Source organism: Carcharhinus amblyrhynchos, chromosome 35 (genome assembly GCF_965287045.1).
Source record: "Carcharhinus amblyrhynchos chromosome 35, sCarAmb.v2.hapA, whole genome shotgun sequence".
In the NCBI taxonomy this organism is placed as follows: Eukaryota; Metazoa; Chordata; class Chondrichthyes; order Carcharhiniformes; family Carcharhinidae; genus Carcharhinus; species Carcharhinus amblyrhynchos.
Window position 1 is genome coordinate 10,805,765 of NC_137358.1, and position 21,811 is coordinate 10,827,575.

The 21,811-nt window shown below is 44.0% G+C and overlaps 1 protein-coding gene across 2 annotated transcripts; it reads left to right on the forward strand.

Annotated features, from left to right (window-relative positions):
• Positions 1 to 640: 640 nt before the first annotated feature.
• On the forward strand, positions 641 to 6,989 carry LOC145361637 (protein phosphatase 1 regulatory subunit 29-like). Of its 2 annotated transcripts, XM_080217517.1 has the most exons (2): positions 641 to 2,806; positions 6,911 to 6,989. In XM_080217517.1, the coding sequence occupies exons 1-2, from the start codon at positions 842 to 844 to the stop codon at positions 6,926 to 6,928; spliced, it is 1,983 nt and encodes a 660-aa protein (XP_080073643.1). In that variant the 5' UTR covers positions 641 to 841; the 3' UTR covers positions 6,929 to 6,989. The 2 variants fall into 2 exon arrangements, with proteins under 2 accessions (XP_080073643.1, XP_080073641.1); XM_080217515.1 differs by lacking the exon at positions 6,911 to 6,989 and having other exon boundaries at positions 641 to 3,234.
• The last annotated feature ends 14,822 nt before the right edge of the window (positions 6,990 to 21,811 follow it).

The window sequence follows — 21,811 nt, forward strand, 5'->3', positions numbered from 1 at the left end:
CCCACACATCTTTGGACTATGGGAGAAAAATGGAGCACCCGGAGGAAACCCACACAGACATGGGGAGAATGTCTTCACACAGACTTCACTCAGACAGTGACCCAAGCCAAGAACCGAACCGAGGTCCCTGGAGTTGTGAGGCAGCAGTTCTAACCACTATGCCGTCCCTCTAGGGAAAAAAATCTGCCGCCCTTACCTGGACTGGCCTTCATGTGACCCCAGGGCCACAACAATGTGGTTGACACTCAAATAACTTCTGAAATGGGTGAATAAGACACTCATTTATATGAATCGCTACACCATCACCTTCTCAAGGGCAATAAATGCAGGCCAGCCAGTGACGCCCATGTTCCATGAATGAATTATAAAAAACAAAATTGCAAAATAGTCTTCACCTTTCAAAGAATCTATTACAAAGAAATATTTAACAAAAAAAAACAAGACTCAACTTGCTTCACGCTGTTGACAAATGCAAGTCACTTTAATGAATTCTATAATTTGTCTTATTTTTCTTGTTGCAGGAAACTCTGACCATGGACCATTTGAGGTTTAAGGGTGGTCTTCTTTCAAAGTTGGAATCAAGAGGTTGAACTCTTCCTGAAAGCAGTGCGTTTGAACCATTCCTTTTTCCAAAGTGAGAAGACCCCTGGAATACAACAGAAACTCCTTACTGCATTCTCCTTTCGCAACTGTTTGTTTTCTGATCAAGTGCTTTCACAAACAGCAATGAAGGCAGAGAAGATTAGAACTGGTGTTCTGTTGTTGGTTATATTTGAAACTAATGGTTGCCACTAGTCAGTCTTAGACTCTTCACAAAAGTCAGCTAACCGCGTCCTGAACAATGTCCCGTATCAGCCTGTGGACAGCCATTCTTCTATTGACTCAGCTTGGGAAAGTCTGTGGAGATTGTTGGCTGATTGAGGGAGAGAAAGGCTACGTCTGGCTGGCGATTTGCAGCCAGAACCAGCCCCCTTATGAGGCCATCCCCCAACACATAAACAGCACCGTGCTAGATCTCCGCCTCAATGAAAACAAACTCAAGATCCTCCTGTACAGTTCTCTCAGCCGCTTTGGCAACTTGACCGACCTAAACCTGACGAAAAACGAGATCAGCTACATTGAAGACGGCGCCTTCCTAGTCCAGTCAAACCTGCGTGTCCTGCAGTTGGGCTACAACAAGTTGACAAACCTCACAGAGAACATGCTCCGGGGCCTAACCCGACTGGAGTACATGTATGTCCAGCACAACTTGATCGAGAGCATCTCAGTCAACAGCTTCTGGGAGTGCCCCAACCTCATCAGCATTGATCTGTCGGCTAACAAGTTGGCCAAGTTAGAGAGCAACACCTTCACTAGTCTCAGTGGCCTTATGGTTTGCGAGCTAGCAGGCAATCCTTTCAATTGCTCCTGCGAGCTGGTGGGCTTTTTGAATTGGCTAGCTGAGTTTAACAACGTGACGAAGACCTATGACCGGCTTCAGTGTGAGAGCCCGGCAGAGTTCGCTGGCTACCCCCTTCTGAGCCCGAGGCCCAACAGCAACCACAATGCCATCAGCCTGCTCACTTCCTCATGCCGGAATGGGGTGAAAGTGGTTCCGTTTTCCACCCCCATGGCTTCCAAAGATCCCGAGGCCTACTCTTCCGGAATCAACCCGGCAGAATTCTCTTCCACGGAGCCCATCACGACTTACACCCTGGACACTTCAAACAGCCCAACCATCAAACTGCACCATGTTACCATCACCGGGGCAACCCTTGTGGTCCAGATCCCCTCCCCGTACAGCAGAATGTACATTCTTGTTCAGTACAACAATAGTTACGTTTCTGATGTGACGAATCTACGCAACAGGAAGGAATACATTAAGCTGGAGAAGTTGAAGGCTCATACAGATTATACCTTCTGCGTGGCATCCATCCAAAAGTCCCAGAGGTTTAACCACACTTGCTTAACATTCGCCACAAGGGGGCGCATGATAACCCAACCCTCCAATTCTTCCACCACTACACATTACATTATGACAATTCTTGGATGCTTGTTTGGCATGGTCATCGTTCTGGGGGTGGTTTATTACTGCCTGCGCAAGAGGAGGATTCAAGAGGAGAAACAGAAGTCGATCAATGTCAAGAAAACTATCCTGGAGATGCGCTATGGGCCAGAGTCTGAGACGAGCAGCATGATCCACTCGATGCAGAAATTTCATGAACAGCCCATTTCTGTGTCGAGGATGTCCTCGCTCCCCTCTGTGGCTGGGGAGAAGGGCCAGTTCAAGCCACTGGAAGTCAATGAGACTCCCAAGGCCACCAAGGGCAACTACATTGAGGTCCGGACGGGCGAGGCCATTGATTGCAAGGAGGAGGAAGCCAAGCAGATGGATAATGGGGAAGGGTCGACGGCAGAAATCTCCACCATCGCCAAAGAGGTGGACAAGGTCAACCAGATCATCAACAACTGCATCGACGCCTTGAAGCTGGACTCTGCTGCGTTCATCGGCGCCGATTCCGAGATGTCCATCGACCGCCAGCTCACGCCCAGCACTTCGTCCTCCCAGCTGGAGAGGCCCGGCTTCCTCTCACCCACGTACAAGGAAGGGGCTTATCCACTGCAGCGGCAGAGCAGTGTGGACACGGCCAAGAAACGCTGCAGCATTGCGTCCACCAGCTCCGGGAAGAGCGGCCGGGTCTTCAGCCTCGACATCCCTGATCAGGTGTCCAAGACGGAGGCCAAATACATCGAGAAGAGCATTCCCACCCCGACACCATTAAAGCGTCTTCCATCAGTGACCCAGGGAGAAGTGCACCGTCTGGAGGTACAGCAAACCTACCACTGCAGTGAACATCGCCACTCCTTCCCTGCCTTGTACTATGAAGAACACGGGGACACTATAAGCCAGAGGTCCACACTATTAAAGCCACTCTCCCGATCCAAAAGGGACTCGGCCTACTCCCAGCTCTCCCCCCGGCACCAGTTTTCTGGATATTCTTCCAGCCCGGAGTACTCGTCGGAAAGCACTCACAAGATCTGGGAGAGGTTCCGCCCCTATAAAAAGCACCCTCGGGAGGAGGTGTACATGGCAGCTGGTCACGCTTTGCGAAAAAAAGTCCAGTTTGCCAAAGATGAAGACTTGCACGATATTTTAGATTACTGGAAAGGCGTTTCGGCTCAGCAAAAGTTGTGACTGGTCTTTAAAGACTGATTGACAAGTTTACAACAAAAAAAACACACAAACACAACAAAAAAAAGGATTAATGGGTCCTTTTCATTTGTTAAACATTTATAACTTCATTTTATAAGCCACAGTCCAGATAAAAAAGACACCCCTCATCATCATTTTTTGCATTTTGAACACCCCCCCTTTCCCACCCCCCTCCCGAGCCTACTCCTGCTAATCCAGTCATATTTTTACACTGAGCCCTTCCCCTCTTGCCCATAATGTAAATGAAACTTCATGAACTGAGGAGTACTTTTTTTAAGCTATTGCTGGACCTGCATGATCACGGTTAGAGGAATTAAATCGGGGAAGATTTTCTTGTGGGGAAGGTAGGGGGTGTGGACGAAGGTAGGTCAGGGGGACACCTTTCCCTCTGGGTGAAAAGATCTCATTTCTGTCAGCCAACGAAAATGATCAATGGTTAGGGAAATTGGACAGGATTTTATGGCCTCGCTCTTCCCAAAACAGTAAAATCCTGCCCGAGGTCAAGGACCTTTCCGTTGCACGCCCCCTCACCCACTCCAATTCCCGTGGCAGGCAGGGTGGTAAAATTCCGGCCTTTATCTCAAAAGTGTAGCTTCCCTTCTAGTATCATTAGCAACTCCTTATTATGTTCTCTGGCCACTACTTTTAACAGAGACATTAACCCGTTGGGATTAATAATTTGTTAAAATAATGATCACTGTATGTGCACATTAACCCTAGTTCTCCAACAATGCCTTTTGAGCTTAACAATTTTAAGTTCTTGGGCGAATTTGGCCATCTCTGTTGTTGCAGGTGTTGCATTTAACAGCACTCTATTTTTGATTTCCATTTACACAGTGGCCAATCCACAACTCCAGTCCAGCACTCCAACTGTTAGCATTTCAGACTAGGTATAAATGTAAACTGTCCCAGCCACCTCATAAAACATTGGAGGCAGTTTTGATGTAACCCACTCATTGGAAAATCACCAGAATTGAGTGCTACGCTCATTTTAAATCCCATTCAATTTTATTCCCGATTGAAAGGGGAAGTGATGGCCTAGTGGTATTATTGCTAGAATATTAATTCAGAGGCTCAGCTAATGTTCTGGGGACCCAGGTTTGAATCCCGCCACGGCAGATGGTGAAATTTGAATTCAATAAAAAATATCTGAAATTAAGAATCTAATGTTACCATGAAACCATTGTGGGAAAAACTCATCTGGTTCACTAACGTCCCTTAGGGGAAGGAAATCTGCCGTCCTTACCCAGTCTGGCCTACATGTGACTCCAGAGCCACAGAATTGCCCTCAACTGCCCTCCGAAATGACCTAGTGAGCCAAGAGCAACTAGAGATGGGCAATAAATGCTGGCCCAGCCAGCAACGCCCATATCCTATGAATGAATTTAAAAAAAGTCAACAGAGAGAGAGCGTTAATGGGCAGGTTGCAATAATGGTCTTCCACGCTATCCCACGGGTTCCCACCTGGTCAGTTGGCTTTGAAATAGCCCCCATTATCTCAGATAATTTGTTAAGCCTTTTGTAACATTCCTAAATCAAATTTCCTTCCCTCCTTTTCCCATTTCAGTTCCATACATCTTAATACAATCTATGAATGCCCTAATTAAAATAGCCATTCACCTTTCAGACAAATGTATCTCTCAAAATAACAATCTTAGCACAAAACGAACTATTGGACAAGTACTTGACTGTCCTGTTTCTTGATTCAAACTTAAGTCAGATGTTCATAGATTCAAGGCCCAGTCTAAGACTTCAGCACATAGACTGACACAATGCCGAAGGAGTGCTGCATTGCTGGACTCTGAATGAGACATTAAATGGAAATTCCTTCAATGTAAAAGTTTCTGTGACACTAGTTGAGGAAATCCAGAATTGATTCTGGATTTCTGGCCAATATTTATCTCTCAAGCAAGACCACCAACACAGATTAACTGGCCATTCATTCCATTGCTGTTTATTCCTATATCAGCCATTATACTTGACCACGTTGAAGCACTTTGAAAAGCAGTGAATTGGCTACAACGCACATTAGGATGGCACAGAAGGTGCTATATACATACAAATTCGGTAATGGGTTTTTGCAAAATTTATGTGTCAGTTCCTTATGTTCAAAATGTTGAGTGATAAATAAATCAATTCTCCTGTTAAGATGTAGGGCTATCACACAAGCTCCCTCAGTGTCTGGCCTCTAATAAGCTTTAATCTTTATTTATTAGTGTCACAAATAGGCTTACATTAACACTGCAATGAATTACTATGAAAACCCCTAAATCGCCACACTCTGGTGCTTGTTCAGGTACACTGAGGGAGAATTTAGCACTTAACCAGCAAGTGGAAGAAGCTAGAGGAACCCAAGTAGACATGGAGAAGGTGCAGACTCTGCACAGACAGTGACCCAAACCAGGAATCAAACTCAGATCCCTGCACTGTGAGGCAGCAGTGCTAACCGCTGTGCCACCAGGCGCTCTGTGCAAGCATTCATTCTAGAACCATGATTTTCCTTGTCCTGGTCACAAGGTATTTCAAAAGTTAAATCTGTACATTAAAAATCCCATGCCCTCTGCCACACTTAAGGAGAGGAAGAATTGGTATTTGTCATTCTGAATTTTGAACTCACCCCATTTGCCATGTTTCGACCTGGTGGAACCTGTTCCTTTCATAATCAGTCACTCCAAACCTGGATCAGTTGGGATTCCCTTGCCCACTCCCATTTGGGGCAGTGCCAGTCTGCTGTGAAGGGTGCCAGAATTACCCCTTTCCAGAGCCAAATTTGGACTCTGCCATTGTGCAGATGCCGTTCACATTGGCTCAGTGCAGTGGAATGCTCCACTTGGGAGCTGGCAGAGGGGTATGAGATGGAGGAAGGACTCGGAAAAATTGACATCCATCTCAACCCAAAGCAAGCATATCTGCTATCACCCAATCAAAAAGCTCATTTGCAATCCCCCCCTCCCCGCCCTTCCAACTGATAAGAATGGTGGCAACCAATATTTTTATACTTGCAATTCCTTTTCTTTTTGCTAATATTGTAATAAATCAATGACGTTACTGCAAATGCAATGTAAATATAGCTTTTTAAAAAATCACATATGTATATCATTTTGATGTTCTAATACCATGGAAGGTGTTTAACCCTCCGCAACATGTCTTGTCACTTCTTGGACCCACTACAATGTCAAAGGGCCCAAAGCCAATGGAAGACGTGAAGTAATTTGTTAGTGCAAGTGAAACGATGCAGGCCATTCTGAGGGGATAAACATCTCCATTCAATGTTGGCTGTGAAGGTGAAATGAAAAGACTCAACCCAGATCCTAGTAGGCATATGTGTCATAATTACCTACTAGTCAATGTTAACAGGTAGTTGGTTGGGAATCTCACTCAGAGAAGCCATAGAATAATTGTGGTGGGTAGTATAAAAGCGGTGCAATGTTAGATTAGTGGAGTGCCTGTCTAAAAGTGGGCTGATACTCATTGTATGGGCAGGTGTAGAGGGAGCTTTACTCTATAACCATAACTGCATTTGGGCATGTTTTTATCGCCATCACTGGGCGCCAGAATGGGAAAGTCTTCCACATCTTAGAAATGCCATCTGTCATGTTGATTAGTAAGAATTCACTGGGAACCAAAGTGTATGGTTTGCTAAAACATTATGCAAAAATGGATTGTGCCAACAAATGGAATCATCGCTATTTTGTTTCTGTGTGTTTTTTCTTGCAGAAATATGAATCTTTGTAGTCTCTTTAATTTATCACATTGACCTCTCAAGATAAGGTCACCCTCAACGCACCAGAGCCTAACACATTAGTCCAGGGCATGTTACACCTTCAATGCCCTACACCACCAGTAAGTCAACTTAAGAATCTTACTGTATGAATGACTTCAAGGCTGAGAAGTAGTGACTGAGGAAAGGAGGTGAAGATTCTGTTTTGATCTCAGGGTTTTGTGGGGGGAGGGGGGTGATGGTTGGGTGCTACTCCAAGAGCGGCAAGAACTTTGCTTTTGATTTTCAGGAATACTCAATTGAATAACAATTCTCTGCCAAACATTCACTAACTTCTGTACCGTAATTATATCCTCCAGAAAGAGAAAGTAATCATTCGAACAGGTCAAACACGGGTGTTATGTACTTGCGTGGAGGCCATGCCAAAATTATCCAGTCAAGACGGCTGCCCATTTTGGAAAATTGCAGTTGTCATGGTAACAGTAGGTGCCATTTTCCTGTTGCCTCTAGATTCCATTTTAACCTTTGCTTCAGAGATGCATGAACACTTGAGCTGAACCTTTTTTTTCCCCAGTTCCCTTTTTTGGGGAGGGAGTGTTGGGGATCAATAGGAAATTTAAACCTGTCCAAAAGGAACTATTTATTTACAAGCCAAAGAGTAGTTGGGTGGCACAGTGACACAGTGGTTAGGCCTCACAGCGTCAGGGATCCAGGTTCAATTCCAGCCTTGGGTGACTGCCTGTATGGAGTTTTCACATTCCCTTCGTGTCAGCGTGGGTTTTCTTCGGGTGCTTCGGTTTCCTCCCACAGTCCAAAGATGTGCGGGTTAAGTTAATTGGCCTTGCTAAATTGCTCCTTAGTGTCAGGGGACTAGCAAGATAAATACTTAGGGCTACAGGGATACTGCCTGAGTGGGATTGTTGTCAGTGCAGGCTTGATGGGCCAAATGGCTGCCTTCTGTACTGTAGGGATTCTATGATTCTGTTCTATGATCCTAATTAGAAATCATGGATTAATTACCAAGTACAGAGAAGAGGAAGGGAGTAGAGGTGGATATCATCTGGGCACAGGTCCTGATGTTGGTATTAATGAGAGAAAGAAAAAGGCTGATTCTGAACTCTTTCTCCTCACTTTCCAGGTTTCCTCATCTGTAAAAAAGGATGAAATTTTATCCTTTCCCTGCCTTACTTAATCAAAGAACCTCAATTGGTTGATTAACTTTGTTGCTTTGTGCAGCTTGCATTGATTGAATGAGTTTAATTGGTCCTTACAGTAGAATCTCTATCTAAGGTGATAAGCAAGGGCACCCCAATGCAGAGCCTGAACAGGATATCCTATTTGCCAAATAGATTAAACGAAGTGTGTGATTTCTCTCCCACTCCTGCCCCAGCGGAAGCACTCTGCATTGACTGGGGGGAGGAGTTTCCCATTGTTTGCACCCTCTGCCGCTGTGGTACTTTCAGACGGGGGTTGCTATCACAGGATCGGAAATTCCCGCCAGCCTGAACAACCAGAAAGTCCCATTCAGACATCTTATTTTGCTTCTTCCCCAACATGGCCTCGAGGGGATTTGTGCCAGTTTATAAGGCGATATCTCTCTCCATGCTACATGTGTCAAGATATTACTTTGAATTTTTTCTTTAAATTTTTTACCCCATCCTGAAAGTTACAGAGCCAATGCTAAGAGTGGAATGGACAAACCCAAATCCATTTGTTGCTTGCTCTACTAACCAAATTCAAATTAAATCCAATTGATGATCTCCTCAAGAGACAAACGAGATCCAAGCTGACAAGATAAGGCATTTTGGGCTTGATCTGACGCTTGATTTTAGCCAAAAGGCGGAGACTTTTATTTTAGTACCTTTCAGTATTTTAATTCTAATAAAAAAAGCCAATTCAAATTAAGTCCCATCATGGTCCCCTCATAAGGGACAAATCTGATCCAAGCTGACAAGACAAGACATTGCATCCCTTCTTGGGTTCGATCAGACAAGATCCAAGCTGACAGGATGAGGCATTGCACCCCATCCCAGGCTTGATCTAACATTTCATCAAAGCTGAAAAGTTGAGATGGCTTTGAAAAATTGCATTAGGTAAAACCTTGGTTTAACCTCATTGGCTATGCTAATCATTTTTCCTGCCACCATCAAGATGTCAGCATGCCTCCATTGCAATGGCCACATCACCTTCCTAATCATGGTTTCACATACACACACACACACACACACACACACACACACACCCCCGTACCCAGGCCCAACTACTGCATAGCTTCACTTTAGCTTTGCCTAGCCCTGGTGAACTGTTTTGCACTCTATGCAAAGAGGCTGCACTTTAAAATCAGGTTACTGTCCCATAGTTACCAAAAAAGGATGTACTCAATGGAATTTTGTAGGATGTGCTTAGTGTCATTTCAGGAATTAATTTTTGCTCTCACGTTTCTGAATCTTAACTATTCACAACACATTTCACGTGACAGGTGTCAAACCAACACACAGCAATTGATTTCCTAGAACAGACTAAGGATTGGTCCTTATACAAAGTAGTAATGCCACTAATATTTCCTGCTACTGTCAGACAGAAGAGTAATATTGGCTGACTACTTACACTACTTAAGCTACTTACACTAGGCTATGTATAACTATTCACAAATGAACATTGAACACACTCATATATGATATTTCTTTGTTTACTATTTTTAACAGCTGCATTAATGTATACGATCACAGATGCTTACAGTACAGAGGTAGGCCATTCTGCCCATTGTATTCATGCTGGCACTTTCCAAGGGCAATCCAAAACCAATCCCACTGCCTCCTGCTCTATGAACCTTTGTGTCTTCCACCATTTTGAATATTTATCCAACTGGCCCTCCATGGTCTCTGCCTTGACTGTTCACTGGGGAAACAAAAAGTGGTTATATAAAATTCTGGGTGGGTTCATTTTTGGGGCCCTAGGGTGGATATGTTGACCTTGAACAGCATAGATTCATCAGAATCATACTGGGGCTAAATAGGTTACAAGGATGGATTGCAGCATGTTATGCCTACCCCTATGGACTAAGGGTGCATAAAGAATCATGAGGTAGGCTTTGTAACTTAATCATTGGGAGCTCTTTATTTGAGGTACGCACTATTCTACAATCTGGTCTAAGACTATCTAACCATTTCCCCAGGAGTCACCTGACCCACACTCTTAAAGGTGCAATCTGCACCTCAAACCTCAAAATACAATATATACATACGTCACAGAGTGGGTTTATAATCCCTCACGCATTGAAAATAATCTAATTGAGATGATAGGACTTGGAAGGACGTATTGGGAGAGATTATTCCCTCTGATGGGGTGTCCATGGCAAAGAACTGTTCATGAGAATGATCCTGGGAATGAAAGGCTTGGTGTATGAGGAACATCTGAGGACTCTGGGTCTGTACACAATGGAGTTTAGAAGAATGAGGGAAGATCACATTGAAACTTACAGAATACTGACAGGCCTGGACAGAGTAGACATGGAGAAGATGTTTTCATTAGTAGGAGAGACTAGGATTGGAAAGCACAGCCTCATTTTAGAACCAAGATGAGGAGGAATTCCTTCAGCCAGAGAACATAAGAAATAGAAGCAGGAGTAGGCCATCTAGCCCTTCGAGCCTGCCCTGCCATTCAATAAGATCATGGCTGATCTGAAGTGGATCAGTTCCACTTGCCCGCTTTCTCCTCATAACTCCTAATTCCCTTGTCTATCAGAAACCTATCTACCCGTGACTTAAATATATTCTGCGAGGTAGCCTCCACCATTTCAACGGGCAGAGAATTCCAGAGACTCTCAACCCTTTGAGTGAAGAAGTTCCTCCTCAACTCTGTTCTCTGTTTTCCGTTCACAGAGGGTGGTGGATCTGTGGAATTCATTGCCACAGAAGGTCATGGAGGCACAGTCACTGAGCAAGTTCTTGATTGGTAAGGGGATCAAAGGCTATGGGGAAAAGACAGGAGAATAGGGTTGAGAAACTTATCGAATGGCAGAGCAGCCATGATGGGCCAAATGACCTAATTCTGCTCCTATACCTTATCATCCAAAAATTAAAGCTTGGCTATTCAGGACTGACGTCACAAAGGGCTGGTTTTTCTGACTGTTCCTGCCAGTGACAACCGTCCCCTCTTCCATCCCAACCCCCACTCCCCCCACCACTCCACTCCTTGCAGGTTCCCCAGTAGTAGAGTGGCACATGAGAAACTCCGTTGACAGTGGCAGGACTGGAAGATCCCAGTGGCAGGTCACCTCTGCTGTTATCAAACACACTACGAGTGTGGGGGAGGGGAGTGCCGAATCCCACTAATAGGGTGTTAAGAATCTCTCCAATGCCTCCCCGCCGCCATCCCAAAAAAACTCTGTTGTGGCAAAGATCCAATCTCAAAACTAAGTTTGCTAGATTTTTTATTAGGCAAGGATAATAAGATTTCTTGAACCAGGGTGAGTGCCGGGGGGAGGGGGGGTGGGGGGGGGGGCGGGATGTGGGGGTGGCGGAGATGGGGGGTGGTGGGGGATAGGATTCTAATGCAGATCAGTCATAATTGAATAGATTTTGGAACAGGCTTGAGGGATCTGTAGCTTCCTCCTGTTCTTTCTGGAACACCATTTTATGCTTAAATGCCCTTTGTATAATGAAAGTAGCAACTTAACTGTTATCTAACCAATATTTTGTACAAATTTACTCTTTCCTTGTACTTGTGGCCCATTTATAAAATAAATGAGTAATGCCCATCTTGATGTAATGCAAAAAGCATTGCAAGATCACAATCATCTTTTTATTAAATTCTTTCATAAGATTGTGGGTGTCACTGGCAAGAGCTGCCCATCCTTAATTGCCCTTGAAAAAGTGGTGGCAAGTCACCAATATCAGCTGGTCTGCCAATATCAGGGCAAAGTCAATTTTTGATGCTAATTTTTAAACCAGTGGAAAATTCTGGATCACTTTTCTGTGTGACAGCACACACAAAATTATGAGAGGCGTGGACAGAGTGGGTAAGATGCAGTTGTTCCCCTTAGTTGAAGGGTTAGTCACAAGGGGGACATGGGTTCAAGGTGAGGAGCAGGAGGTTTAAGAGGGACGTGAGAAAACGCTTTTTTTACCCAGAGGATGGTGATGGTCTGGAATCCGCTGCCCAGGAGGGTGGTGGAGATGAGATGCCTCACATCCTTTAAAAAGTACCTGGATGAGCAGTTGGCACATCATAACAGTCAAAGGCCAAGTGCTGGTAAACGGGATTAGATGGGAGGTTAGGTTTTTCTCCTGTGTCGGTGGAGATTCAGTGGGCTAAAGGGCCTTTTCTACCTTGATTCTAAGATGTTTCCCGTGGAAAATAGGACACTTACTGACTACAATTGGATTGTTGTCATCTCCTGTTTTGGGGAGCACACAATTCTTCACACGTCTTTGGAACCATATAAAGAACAAAGAAAATTACAGCACAGGAACAGGCCCTTCAGCCCTCCAAGCCTGCATCAACGATGCTGCCCGACTGAACATCTCAAACCTTTTGCAACAGAAAAGGCTGGAAAATTTCAACAGATCTGACAGCATCTGTAGATAAAGAAACAGAGCTATCTTTTCAAGTCTGGATGACTCAGAAACATTGGCTCTGTTCTCTCTCCACAGTTGCTCTCAGATTTGCTGAGATTTTCTGTTTTAGTTCAGATTCCAGCATCTGCTGTAATTTATCTCAAACTTCTTGACTTGTTTCTGGTGAATTTTTTGCACCCACCCTGCTAAGGCCGAACTCTATTGGAGATCAAAATGTGTTCCACTGTATCAGCACCAAACACTCCCAGCTCAGCTAATCAAATGAAGAGTAAAGCTCCCTACACTCAACCGCAACAATGTGTGTCAGCCCCATACTCAGAAGTATGGGTGGGGCAGGGGGGGAGTTGTAGTTTTCACTATGACGTTAATTTTTGCCCCACAACTTTTTCTTTATCCCATTCTTTTGTTCAAACCCAAGGCTGTAAGATTTTTGGTCTGGGCTTAGTTAGTAAGAATTCACATTAGTTGCAGGCATGTGGACTCCACTAGGTCTCAAACTGAAATAGTTTTTGTCTGCAAAGAGTTGTGGAATCCATTCCTAATTGACACGAAACCACGCTTAACCCTGACTTTTCCTTCAGCATGGAGTGAGAACCATTCGGTGAATCCTGCTAATGGCTCTCAATCTTTACAAGTATGCAACTATAAGTGCATTATTATAGACAGCCCAACTGTCATCAGTGCATCAATTCAGTTCCCAGTGAGGTTACGTCTTTCAAGTCCGACTTCAGAGCACTTGCTTAAATTTTTTTTAATGGTCTTTGTACACCTCCTGTGCATTTCTCTGCCATTCTTTACTGACCCCCTCCCCCTCCCGTAGCATCTCCTAGAATTCCATAGAGAACAGCAAATTGGAAGAAGGTCTATGATCGCTCCCAAGGGTGGACACTGGCTCTTTAACTGCGGTGACACAAATGGAATGGACCCATGGTAATCCAAATTCTATTCTTAAAGCTGTTTTTAACCTCGGTCTTGTTCCAATTGAATTCTCGAACCAACAAACCCTGGTACAAAAATGATCAAAATGTGAATTTTGTAATACAAGAGGCCTGAAACGGCTTTTTGGGTGGGAGGGAAGAAGGGGGAAGGGGGGGACAGAAATTATTTAAAGACAAAAAAAAGACGCCAACAATGAAACATTTATTGCATGATTTAATGTATTTTCAGAGCGAGTATTGCCGTGTATGTGACTGTTTGTCAACTTTGTTTAACGTGAACAGACCACTTTCTCCATGTGTGCTTGGAGCTGAATAGAAAACAGGGATGAAACGACAATATTCTTTTCTTCTCAAAGAAAAAGGGCCTGTTTCAACCTGAACTGTATTTAATCTGCACGGTTTAGAATGACCTGACCCTCAACTTGGGCTCTGGCCCATTTCCAATACCGTCTAAAAAAAACTCTCAACATTTCTGTTGCGGAGAACAAAATCTGCCCTAATTTCTTTTCTCGATAGAAATTAGCCAACTTTTTCCGACTGTATAAATTTTCAGTTGCTCAATATATGGTGACGGGTTGCTGAGCCAGCCAACTGGGCTTGGTTAGTGGAAGTTCACATTGGTTGCAGGCGTGTGGACTCAACAAGGACTCAAACTGGAATTGTCTTTGCCTGCAAAGAATTGTGGAATCGACTCTGAATTGACACTTAACCCTGACTTTTCCTTCAGTGTGGAGTGAGAACCATTCAGTAAATCCTAATTGCTCCCAATCTTTACTAATAAGCAACTATGAGTGCTTTATAATGAACAGCACAACTATCACCAGTGCATCAATTCAATTCTTGCTTTGATGAACAGGTTTCCTCCTTTGAAATCAGATGATAAATACCTTTAATGTGCCTGGAAGTTACACTTAAATAGTTACCATGTCCACATTCCCTGTGAAGTGAATGCCTTTGCACCCTCACAATTTAGTTCTAAATCATCCATTTGCCCAGGGAGACTTTGCAAAAGGGTGGGAAAAAAAATTGAACTTTTGCAATAGTTTTTGATTACTTTTTCCAACCTCAAAGGAACCTTGCTTCTATGTCTCTCATTCAATAGAACGGAGGCCCACCCTCAGGCAACCTTTCAGCAATGTGACACTAGTTATTCCTGTCTTTAGTGAGCTGATTCTTTTTTTTTCGTGAAGGTACGCTCCCCTCCTGACCTGGCCAAGAAGGGTAAAAATGATTCAACATGAGTGTGAGAAAACAACTTGAGGATTACAGTAATGCCCAATATTTTCTTTCAAATCACAGGAGTGAGTGGGAGCACAGAGAATGTTATTTTTGTAGTGTATATCAGAGCGTGGTCCTTTGAGTTCTGAGACCTGTATACAAAGTGAACTCCGAGGGATGGATGCTGTTAGTATGGTGCGTTAGAATACTGTCATATAGATGTTGCAGTTTCCAACACAGCTCAAAGCGAGGGATTGCTGATTGTCTTTCTCTGATACTGGGACTGGCAAGGGCTAGGACCAGCCCGTTCACATAGGAACATAGGAATTGCTTGAGAAAAAAAATCAAACTATTCATAGAATCCCTTCAGTGCAGAGAAGGCCATTTGGCCCATTGGGTCTGCACCGACAACAATCCCACCCAGCAGGCCCTACCCCCGTAATCCCATGTATTTACAACAAAAGCAGAAAATGCTGGAAAATCTTGACAGACCTGACAGCATCTATGGAGAGAGAACAGAGCCAATGTTTCTATTCCTCAGAGCTGGTTTGCTTTTACCCCACGTATTTACATTGCTATTCCCTCTGACACTAAGGTACAATTTAGCGTGGCCAATCCATCTAACTGACACATCTTGGAACACTAAGAGGCAATTTAGCATGGTCAATCCATCTAACTGACACAACTTGGGATATTAAGAGGCAATTTAGCATGGTCAATCCATCTAACCCACACATCTTTGGATTGTGGGAGGAAACCAGAGCATCTGGAGGAAACCCATGCAGACACAGGGAGAATGTGCAGACTCCACACAGACAGTAACCAAGGCCAGAATTCAACTCCGGTCCCTATCACTGTGAAACAGCAGCACTAACTGCCATGCTGCCCAATCCGTCAAGTTCATCTTCCAACATACTGGAACTCACATGGTGCAGCGATAATGATGAGGTTGTAAACTAACCATAGCACTCAATCTCCGTCAATTAATCTACTACTGACCTAAATAGGAAGTGAAGGAATCTCCAAGTAGTGGCAAACATGGGAAATGGATCCAAAGACCCCATCCTGGTCCTCCCAAGCTCAGTATGTAACACATCCCATGTTTCACAATGCTAATGGCTAGAATTCTCTGGCTGTTCGTGCCAGCAAGATTCTATGGTCCCGGTAGTGTCACACACCCATCCGTGGTTTTCCCGCCAGTGTGGGGTAACATCAATGGGAATTCCCATTGATAGTAGCGGGAGCAGAGAACCCCATCGTTAGCAAACAACACACCACCTCCCACCGGCAGGAAGCACGCAGTTGGGAGGATGGAGAATCTCACCCCATATCTTGACATGTAGTTTTGTAGCACAATGTGTAGCATTCCCTACCTCTGAGCCAGAAGCTCTGGGTTTGAGCCCCACTTTAGGGTTTGATAATACAGAAGATGTCTACTTGGTCCACCTATGTTGTAGGTACCAACTCAAATCCCATTTCCTGCATGTTGTGGCACTTTTTCAAATGTTTTGCTATCCCCCCTTAAATACTGTGATTCCACTTCCTCCTTAACTTATGTGTGGAAAGAATCTCCCTTTTTACTGTTCTAGTATCAACTGATGTCCGCTTGTTACTTATTCACCGACCAAACAAATTTATCTTCCACTGTTTTCCCACCTATGTACTGTGGAACATCTGCTACTTTTAATGTTGGAATGAGCTAAGGATGATTAAAATAGAAACTAGAACAGGAGTAGGCCATTCGGCCCTTTGAGCCTGCTCCATCATTTATTATGATCATGGCTGATCATCAAATTCAAGATCCTGATCCCGCTTCCCATTCCCCCCCCCTTTATCCTTTGATCCCTTTGGCCGCAAGAGATATTTTTAATTTCTCCTTGAAATCACAAATGTTTTGGCCTTAGCTACTTTCTGTGGGAGTGAATTCCACACATTCACCACCCTCTGGATGAAGAAATTTCTCCTCATCTCAGTCCTAAAAGGTTTACCTCTTATCCTCAAACTATGACCCCTTGTTCTGGACTCTCCCACCACTGGGAACATTCTTTCTGAACCTACCCTCTGTAACTCTGTTTGAATGTTATAAGTTAGGGGGAGATAGTGGCTCAGTGGTAATATGACTGAGCTAATAATCCAGACGCTAAGGCTAATGCGCTGAGGTTTACTGGTTCAAATCCCACTACAGCAGCTGAATGCAAATTTAATTAATAAAATCTGGAATTATTAAGCTCATCAACAGTGATGGTGACCATGAAACTACCACTGATTGTTGTAAAGAACCACCTGGTTCACTAATGTCCTTTAGGGAAGAAAATCTGCCATCCTTACCTGGTCTGGCCTACTTGGGACTCCAGATTCACAACAATGTGGTGGATCCTTAACTCTTCTTTGAATTTGCCTAGCATGCCATTCTGATCACGGACAATAAGGGATTGCTGGCCCAGTCACGTCTGAAGAAAAAATACATTTTAAAAACTGTAGTGAAATTATACCTTTTCCCTGGATCTTTTATTGTACATTTGGGACATGGAAAATATGCTTATTGTGGCTTAGTCAATGTCTAGCAAGCATCACCCCTCTTGATTTTGTATCAGTACTTCTGTATTTCTCTACTTCTGTAGGGGTGGCACAGTTAAATGAGGCATGGCACAGTGGCACTGTTGTTTCACAGCACCAGAGATCCAGGTTCAATTCCAGCGTCAGGTTACTGTCTGTGGGAAATTTGCACATTCTCCCCATGTTTGCGTGTGTTTCCTCCGAGTGCTCTGGTTTCCTCCCGCAGTCCAAAGATGTGCAGGTTAGGTGGATTGGCCATGCTAAATTGCCCCTTAGTGTCCCAAGATTTGTAGCTTGGGTGGATTGGCCATGCTAAATTGCCCCTTAGTGTCTCATGATGTGCAGGTAAGGTGGATTAGCCATGCTAAATTGCTTTTTATTGTCTCATGATGTGTAGGTTAGGTGGATTAGCCATGCTAAATTGCCTCTAAATGTTAGGACAATGAGCAGGGCAAATATGTGGTATTATGGGAATGGGGTTTGGGTGGAGTTGTTACTGGGGCAGGCTCAATGGACCAAATGGCCTCCTTCTGCACCATAAGCATCCTATGATGTAAAAACTACACCACTAACTGTCCTAACCTACGCCATCTCTACCTGATGACTAAGATCTGTGTGTTTGTATCTCTGGGGATATTGCACAGCTAACTGGAGGCCAATTCATTCATATTTCCATCCTGTGCATAATCATGGAATGCTTTACCAGAAGTAAACCGGTTGGATTATCTGTATAACAATAACCTAGTAACCAGTTGTCAACCTGAAATTCGGAGGCAGAAGGTCAGCCGCCTGACTAACCTCCTGCAATCTGTCTAGAGAAAGCACACATGGGTTGCATTGAGTTCCATCTTGGGGTGCATCGTGACTTTGGACAAAGCTGTACATGCAGAAGCTATTGATTGTATTCAGAGTTATAAGTTTTCAGAGTAAAAATGTAACTCACTTGTAGAACACCTTTCACAGTCTCTCAAAGTGCTTTCAGATCAATTAAGTGATTTTTGAGGTGGAGTCTCTGTTGCAATGTCTGATGGCAGCCAATTTGTACGTAGCAAGCTCTCACTAATAGCAATGTGTTTTGGATAGTGTTGGATGAACAATAAATGATGGCAAGAAACCAGGAAGAACCACTTCTCTTCTTCACCTAATGTCATAGGAACCTTTGTGGGGAGGTCTAGTGATATTATCGCTGGACTATTCATCCAGAAACTCAGCTGATGTTATGGGGACCTGGGTTTGAATCCCACCACAGCAGCTGGTGGTATTTGAATTTGTAAAAACTGAAACAGAATTAAGAATCTACTAATGACTGTGAAACCATTGTCGATTGTTGAAAAAACCCATCTGACTCACTAATGCCCTTCAGGGAAGGAAATCTGCCATCCTTACCCGGTCTGGCCTACATGTGACATGTCTCCAGAGCCACAGCAATCTGTTGACTCTCAACTGCCCTGGGATGGGCAATAAATGCTGGCCAGCCAGCAATGGCGATGGCCCATGAATGCATGAAAAAAAATAGGAATAGAAGAAATAGGATCAGGGATTAGACAGCCCATTGAGCCTGCTCCACCATTTAATACGATCTTGGGCTTCAAGTCTATTTTCCTGTCTGCCCTCCATATTTCTTAATTCTCAGAGAAATCGTAACTCAGTCTATCCCAGCCTTAAATATATTCAATGATGTAGCCCTCTCTCTGGCATCAAGAATTCCAAAGATTCACAACCTTTTTATGTGAAAAGATTTATTTTCATCTCAGTCCTAAATGGTAGGCCTCTAATCCTGACAGGGCAGTTGGGGCCTCAATTTACCATCTCATCCAAAAAGGCAACGTTACCCCCACAGTGCATCACCACCTGCCTCAATGCTGCACTGGTTTGGTATCAGTTTAGGTTATATGGGCAAATTTGTTAAAGTTACCATAGTGCCAGATGACCTTAGTCCGCTCTCTCTCTTTTGAGAGAGGGAGCTGACTGGTGGTGATTTAACCTGAAATTCACCACACCTCAAGCAAGGGGTAATGAAAATGGGGCCTTCATAAATAACCTCAGCGGGGACAGGAATTGACTGTTGGCATCTCCCCATCACGAAACAGCCATCCAGCTGACTAATCTAAACTAACCCCCTAACTGGGGGTCAAATTGGAGTGGGGTGTGTAGTCACAACTTTTTAACTCAGAACCACTGAACCAGGGCTCCTTACCACAGGAATGGATGAGAAACACAGTGACACAGTGGTTAGCACAGCTGCCTCATAGCGCCAGGTTCGATTCCCAGCTTGAGTCACTGTGTGGAGTTTGCACTTTCTCCCCATGTCTGTGTGTGTTTCCTCCGGGTGCTCAGATTTCCTCCCTCAGTCTGAAAGATGTGCTGGTTAGGTGGATTGGTCATGCTAAATTCTCAAACAGGCGATGGAATGTGGCAAGTAGGGGATTTTCACAGTAACTTCATTGCCGTGTTAATGGAAGCCTACTTGTGACACTAATAAATAAACTTTAGACTGGCTGAAAGGTAGGAAACAATGGGTGCTCATTAAAAAATTTGGGGCAGGAGGAAGTATTGGGTAGGATGCGTCAGGCATAGTTGTTGTTTATAAGTGACTTGGACTCAGAGCCACATTGGAAAGCAAATCAAATTTGCACACGATACTAAACTAGGGAGGACAGTGGATGTGATGAAGAGAGTCCAAAATTATTGGATAACAATGGCAGAACAACAGAGGATGCAATTTAATGCAGGTTGACTGTAAAGGAAGGAAAAGTGGGTGAATAATGTTGAGATATGATGTGAATAATGTTGAGATATGATGTGGAGATGCCGACCTTGGACTGGGGTAGGCACAGTAAAAAGTCTCACAACACCAGATTAAAGTCCAACAACTTTCGAAGCTCAGGTGAGTGATGTGATGAAGGAGCAGTGTTCCGAAAGCTCGTGCTACCAAATTAACCCATTGGACTTTAACCTGCTATTGTAATGTTGAGATAGTTGAGGATGAAGTTGAAAGAGATATTCACATCTTATTAAAGATAATATTAAACTTAGTTAACTAGCGCGGAACAGTGTGCTGAATGACACAATCAGTGGTGGCTAGAATTGTATATTTGTCAATTTTTTTTGAATCTCAGTAGAGACACTAATTTCTAAGATTTGATTTATTATTATCACATGTATTGTGTTAGAGTAAAAAGTATTGCCTCTTGTGTGCTATACAGACAAAGCATACTGTTCATAGAGAAGGAAAAGAGAATATAGTGCTGCAGTCATAGCTAGGGTGTAGAGCAAGATCAACTTAATATATGGTAGATCCATTCAAAAGTCTGATAACAGGAGGGAAAATGCTGTTCTTGAGTCGGTTGGTATGTGACCTCAGACTTTCCTTTTTCCTGAAGGAAGAAGGTGGAAGAGAGAATGTCCTGGGTGTGTGCGGTCCTTGATTATGCTGGCTGCTTTCTCAAGGCAGCTGGAAGTGTAAATGGAGTCAGTGGACGGGAGGCTGGTTTGCTTAGTGGACTAGGCTTCATTCACAACCCTTTGTAGTTTCTTGCAGTATTGGGCAGAGCAGGAGCCATACCAAGCTGTGGTACAACCAGAAAGAATACTTTCTAAGGTGCATCTGTCAAAGATGGTGAGAATCGGCGCAAACATGAGGAAGTAGAAGCATTTAAGTGTGGAGGGACCAGGACAGGTTGTTGGTGATCTGGACACCAAAAAACATGAAGCTCTCAACCATTTTCACTTACAAAGGTTTTAAAACATATTTGCAATCACTAAATGTCTGCTCCCATGCTTAGAGCTCAGCTTCTAGATTCTGTTTACACAAACTCTTGAGTTAATTCCCAGGCTTAACTAATTAAGCACTGTAAACATAGATCACTTACAAGGCTCAGATAATCGAAGAGAGATCAATTGGATAGGGATGAACTTGTGCGGAGCTCTAGAAAAGTGAAGTTAAAGTTTATTTATTAGTCACAAGTAAGGCTTACATTAACACTGCAATGAAGTTACTGTGAAAATCCCCAAGTCACCACAATCCGGTGCCTGTTCGGGTCAATGCACCTAACCAGCATGTCTTTCAGAATGTGGGAGGAAACTGGAGCACCCAGAGAAAACCCACGCAGACTTGGGAAGAACATGCAAACTCCACACAGACAGTAAGCCAAGCCAGGAATCGAACCCGGTCCCAGGCGCTGTGAAACAGCACTACTAACCACTGTGCCACATGCCACCAGAAGGACTGCAACTGGAGCACTACATTGAATCCTACTCTCCAAGTACCATTCAAGTGGTGAAGTCAGTGGAGAGAAGTGGACAGTGCCAAGTATTAAGGGCTGAGCGATGGGAGAAGCATAAGCTACATAGAAGAAACATAAGGTATGGGAAGGAGGCATCAAGAGGAGAATTTATGGTGAAATATAGTGGCGGGGGGGGGGAGCGGAAAAAGTCAATTTCTGGCATTGAGCTAAATTACCTCATGGTGGCACAGTGGTTAGCACTGCTGCTTCAGAGCAACACGTTCTATTCCTGATTTGGGTGACTGTGTGGAGTTTACATGTTCTCCCTGGGTCTGTGTGGGTTTCCTCCGGGTGCTCCAGTTTCCTCCCACAGTCCAAAG

Bases quoted from the DNA above. Each gene is read 5' to 3' on its own strand.
- LOC145361637 (XM_080217515.1), top strand. From the start codon at position 842: ATGTCCCGTATCAGCCTGTGGACAGCCATTCTTCTATTGACTCAGCTT.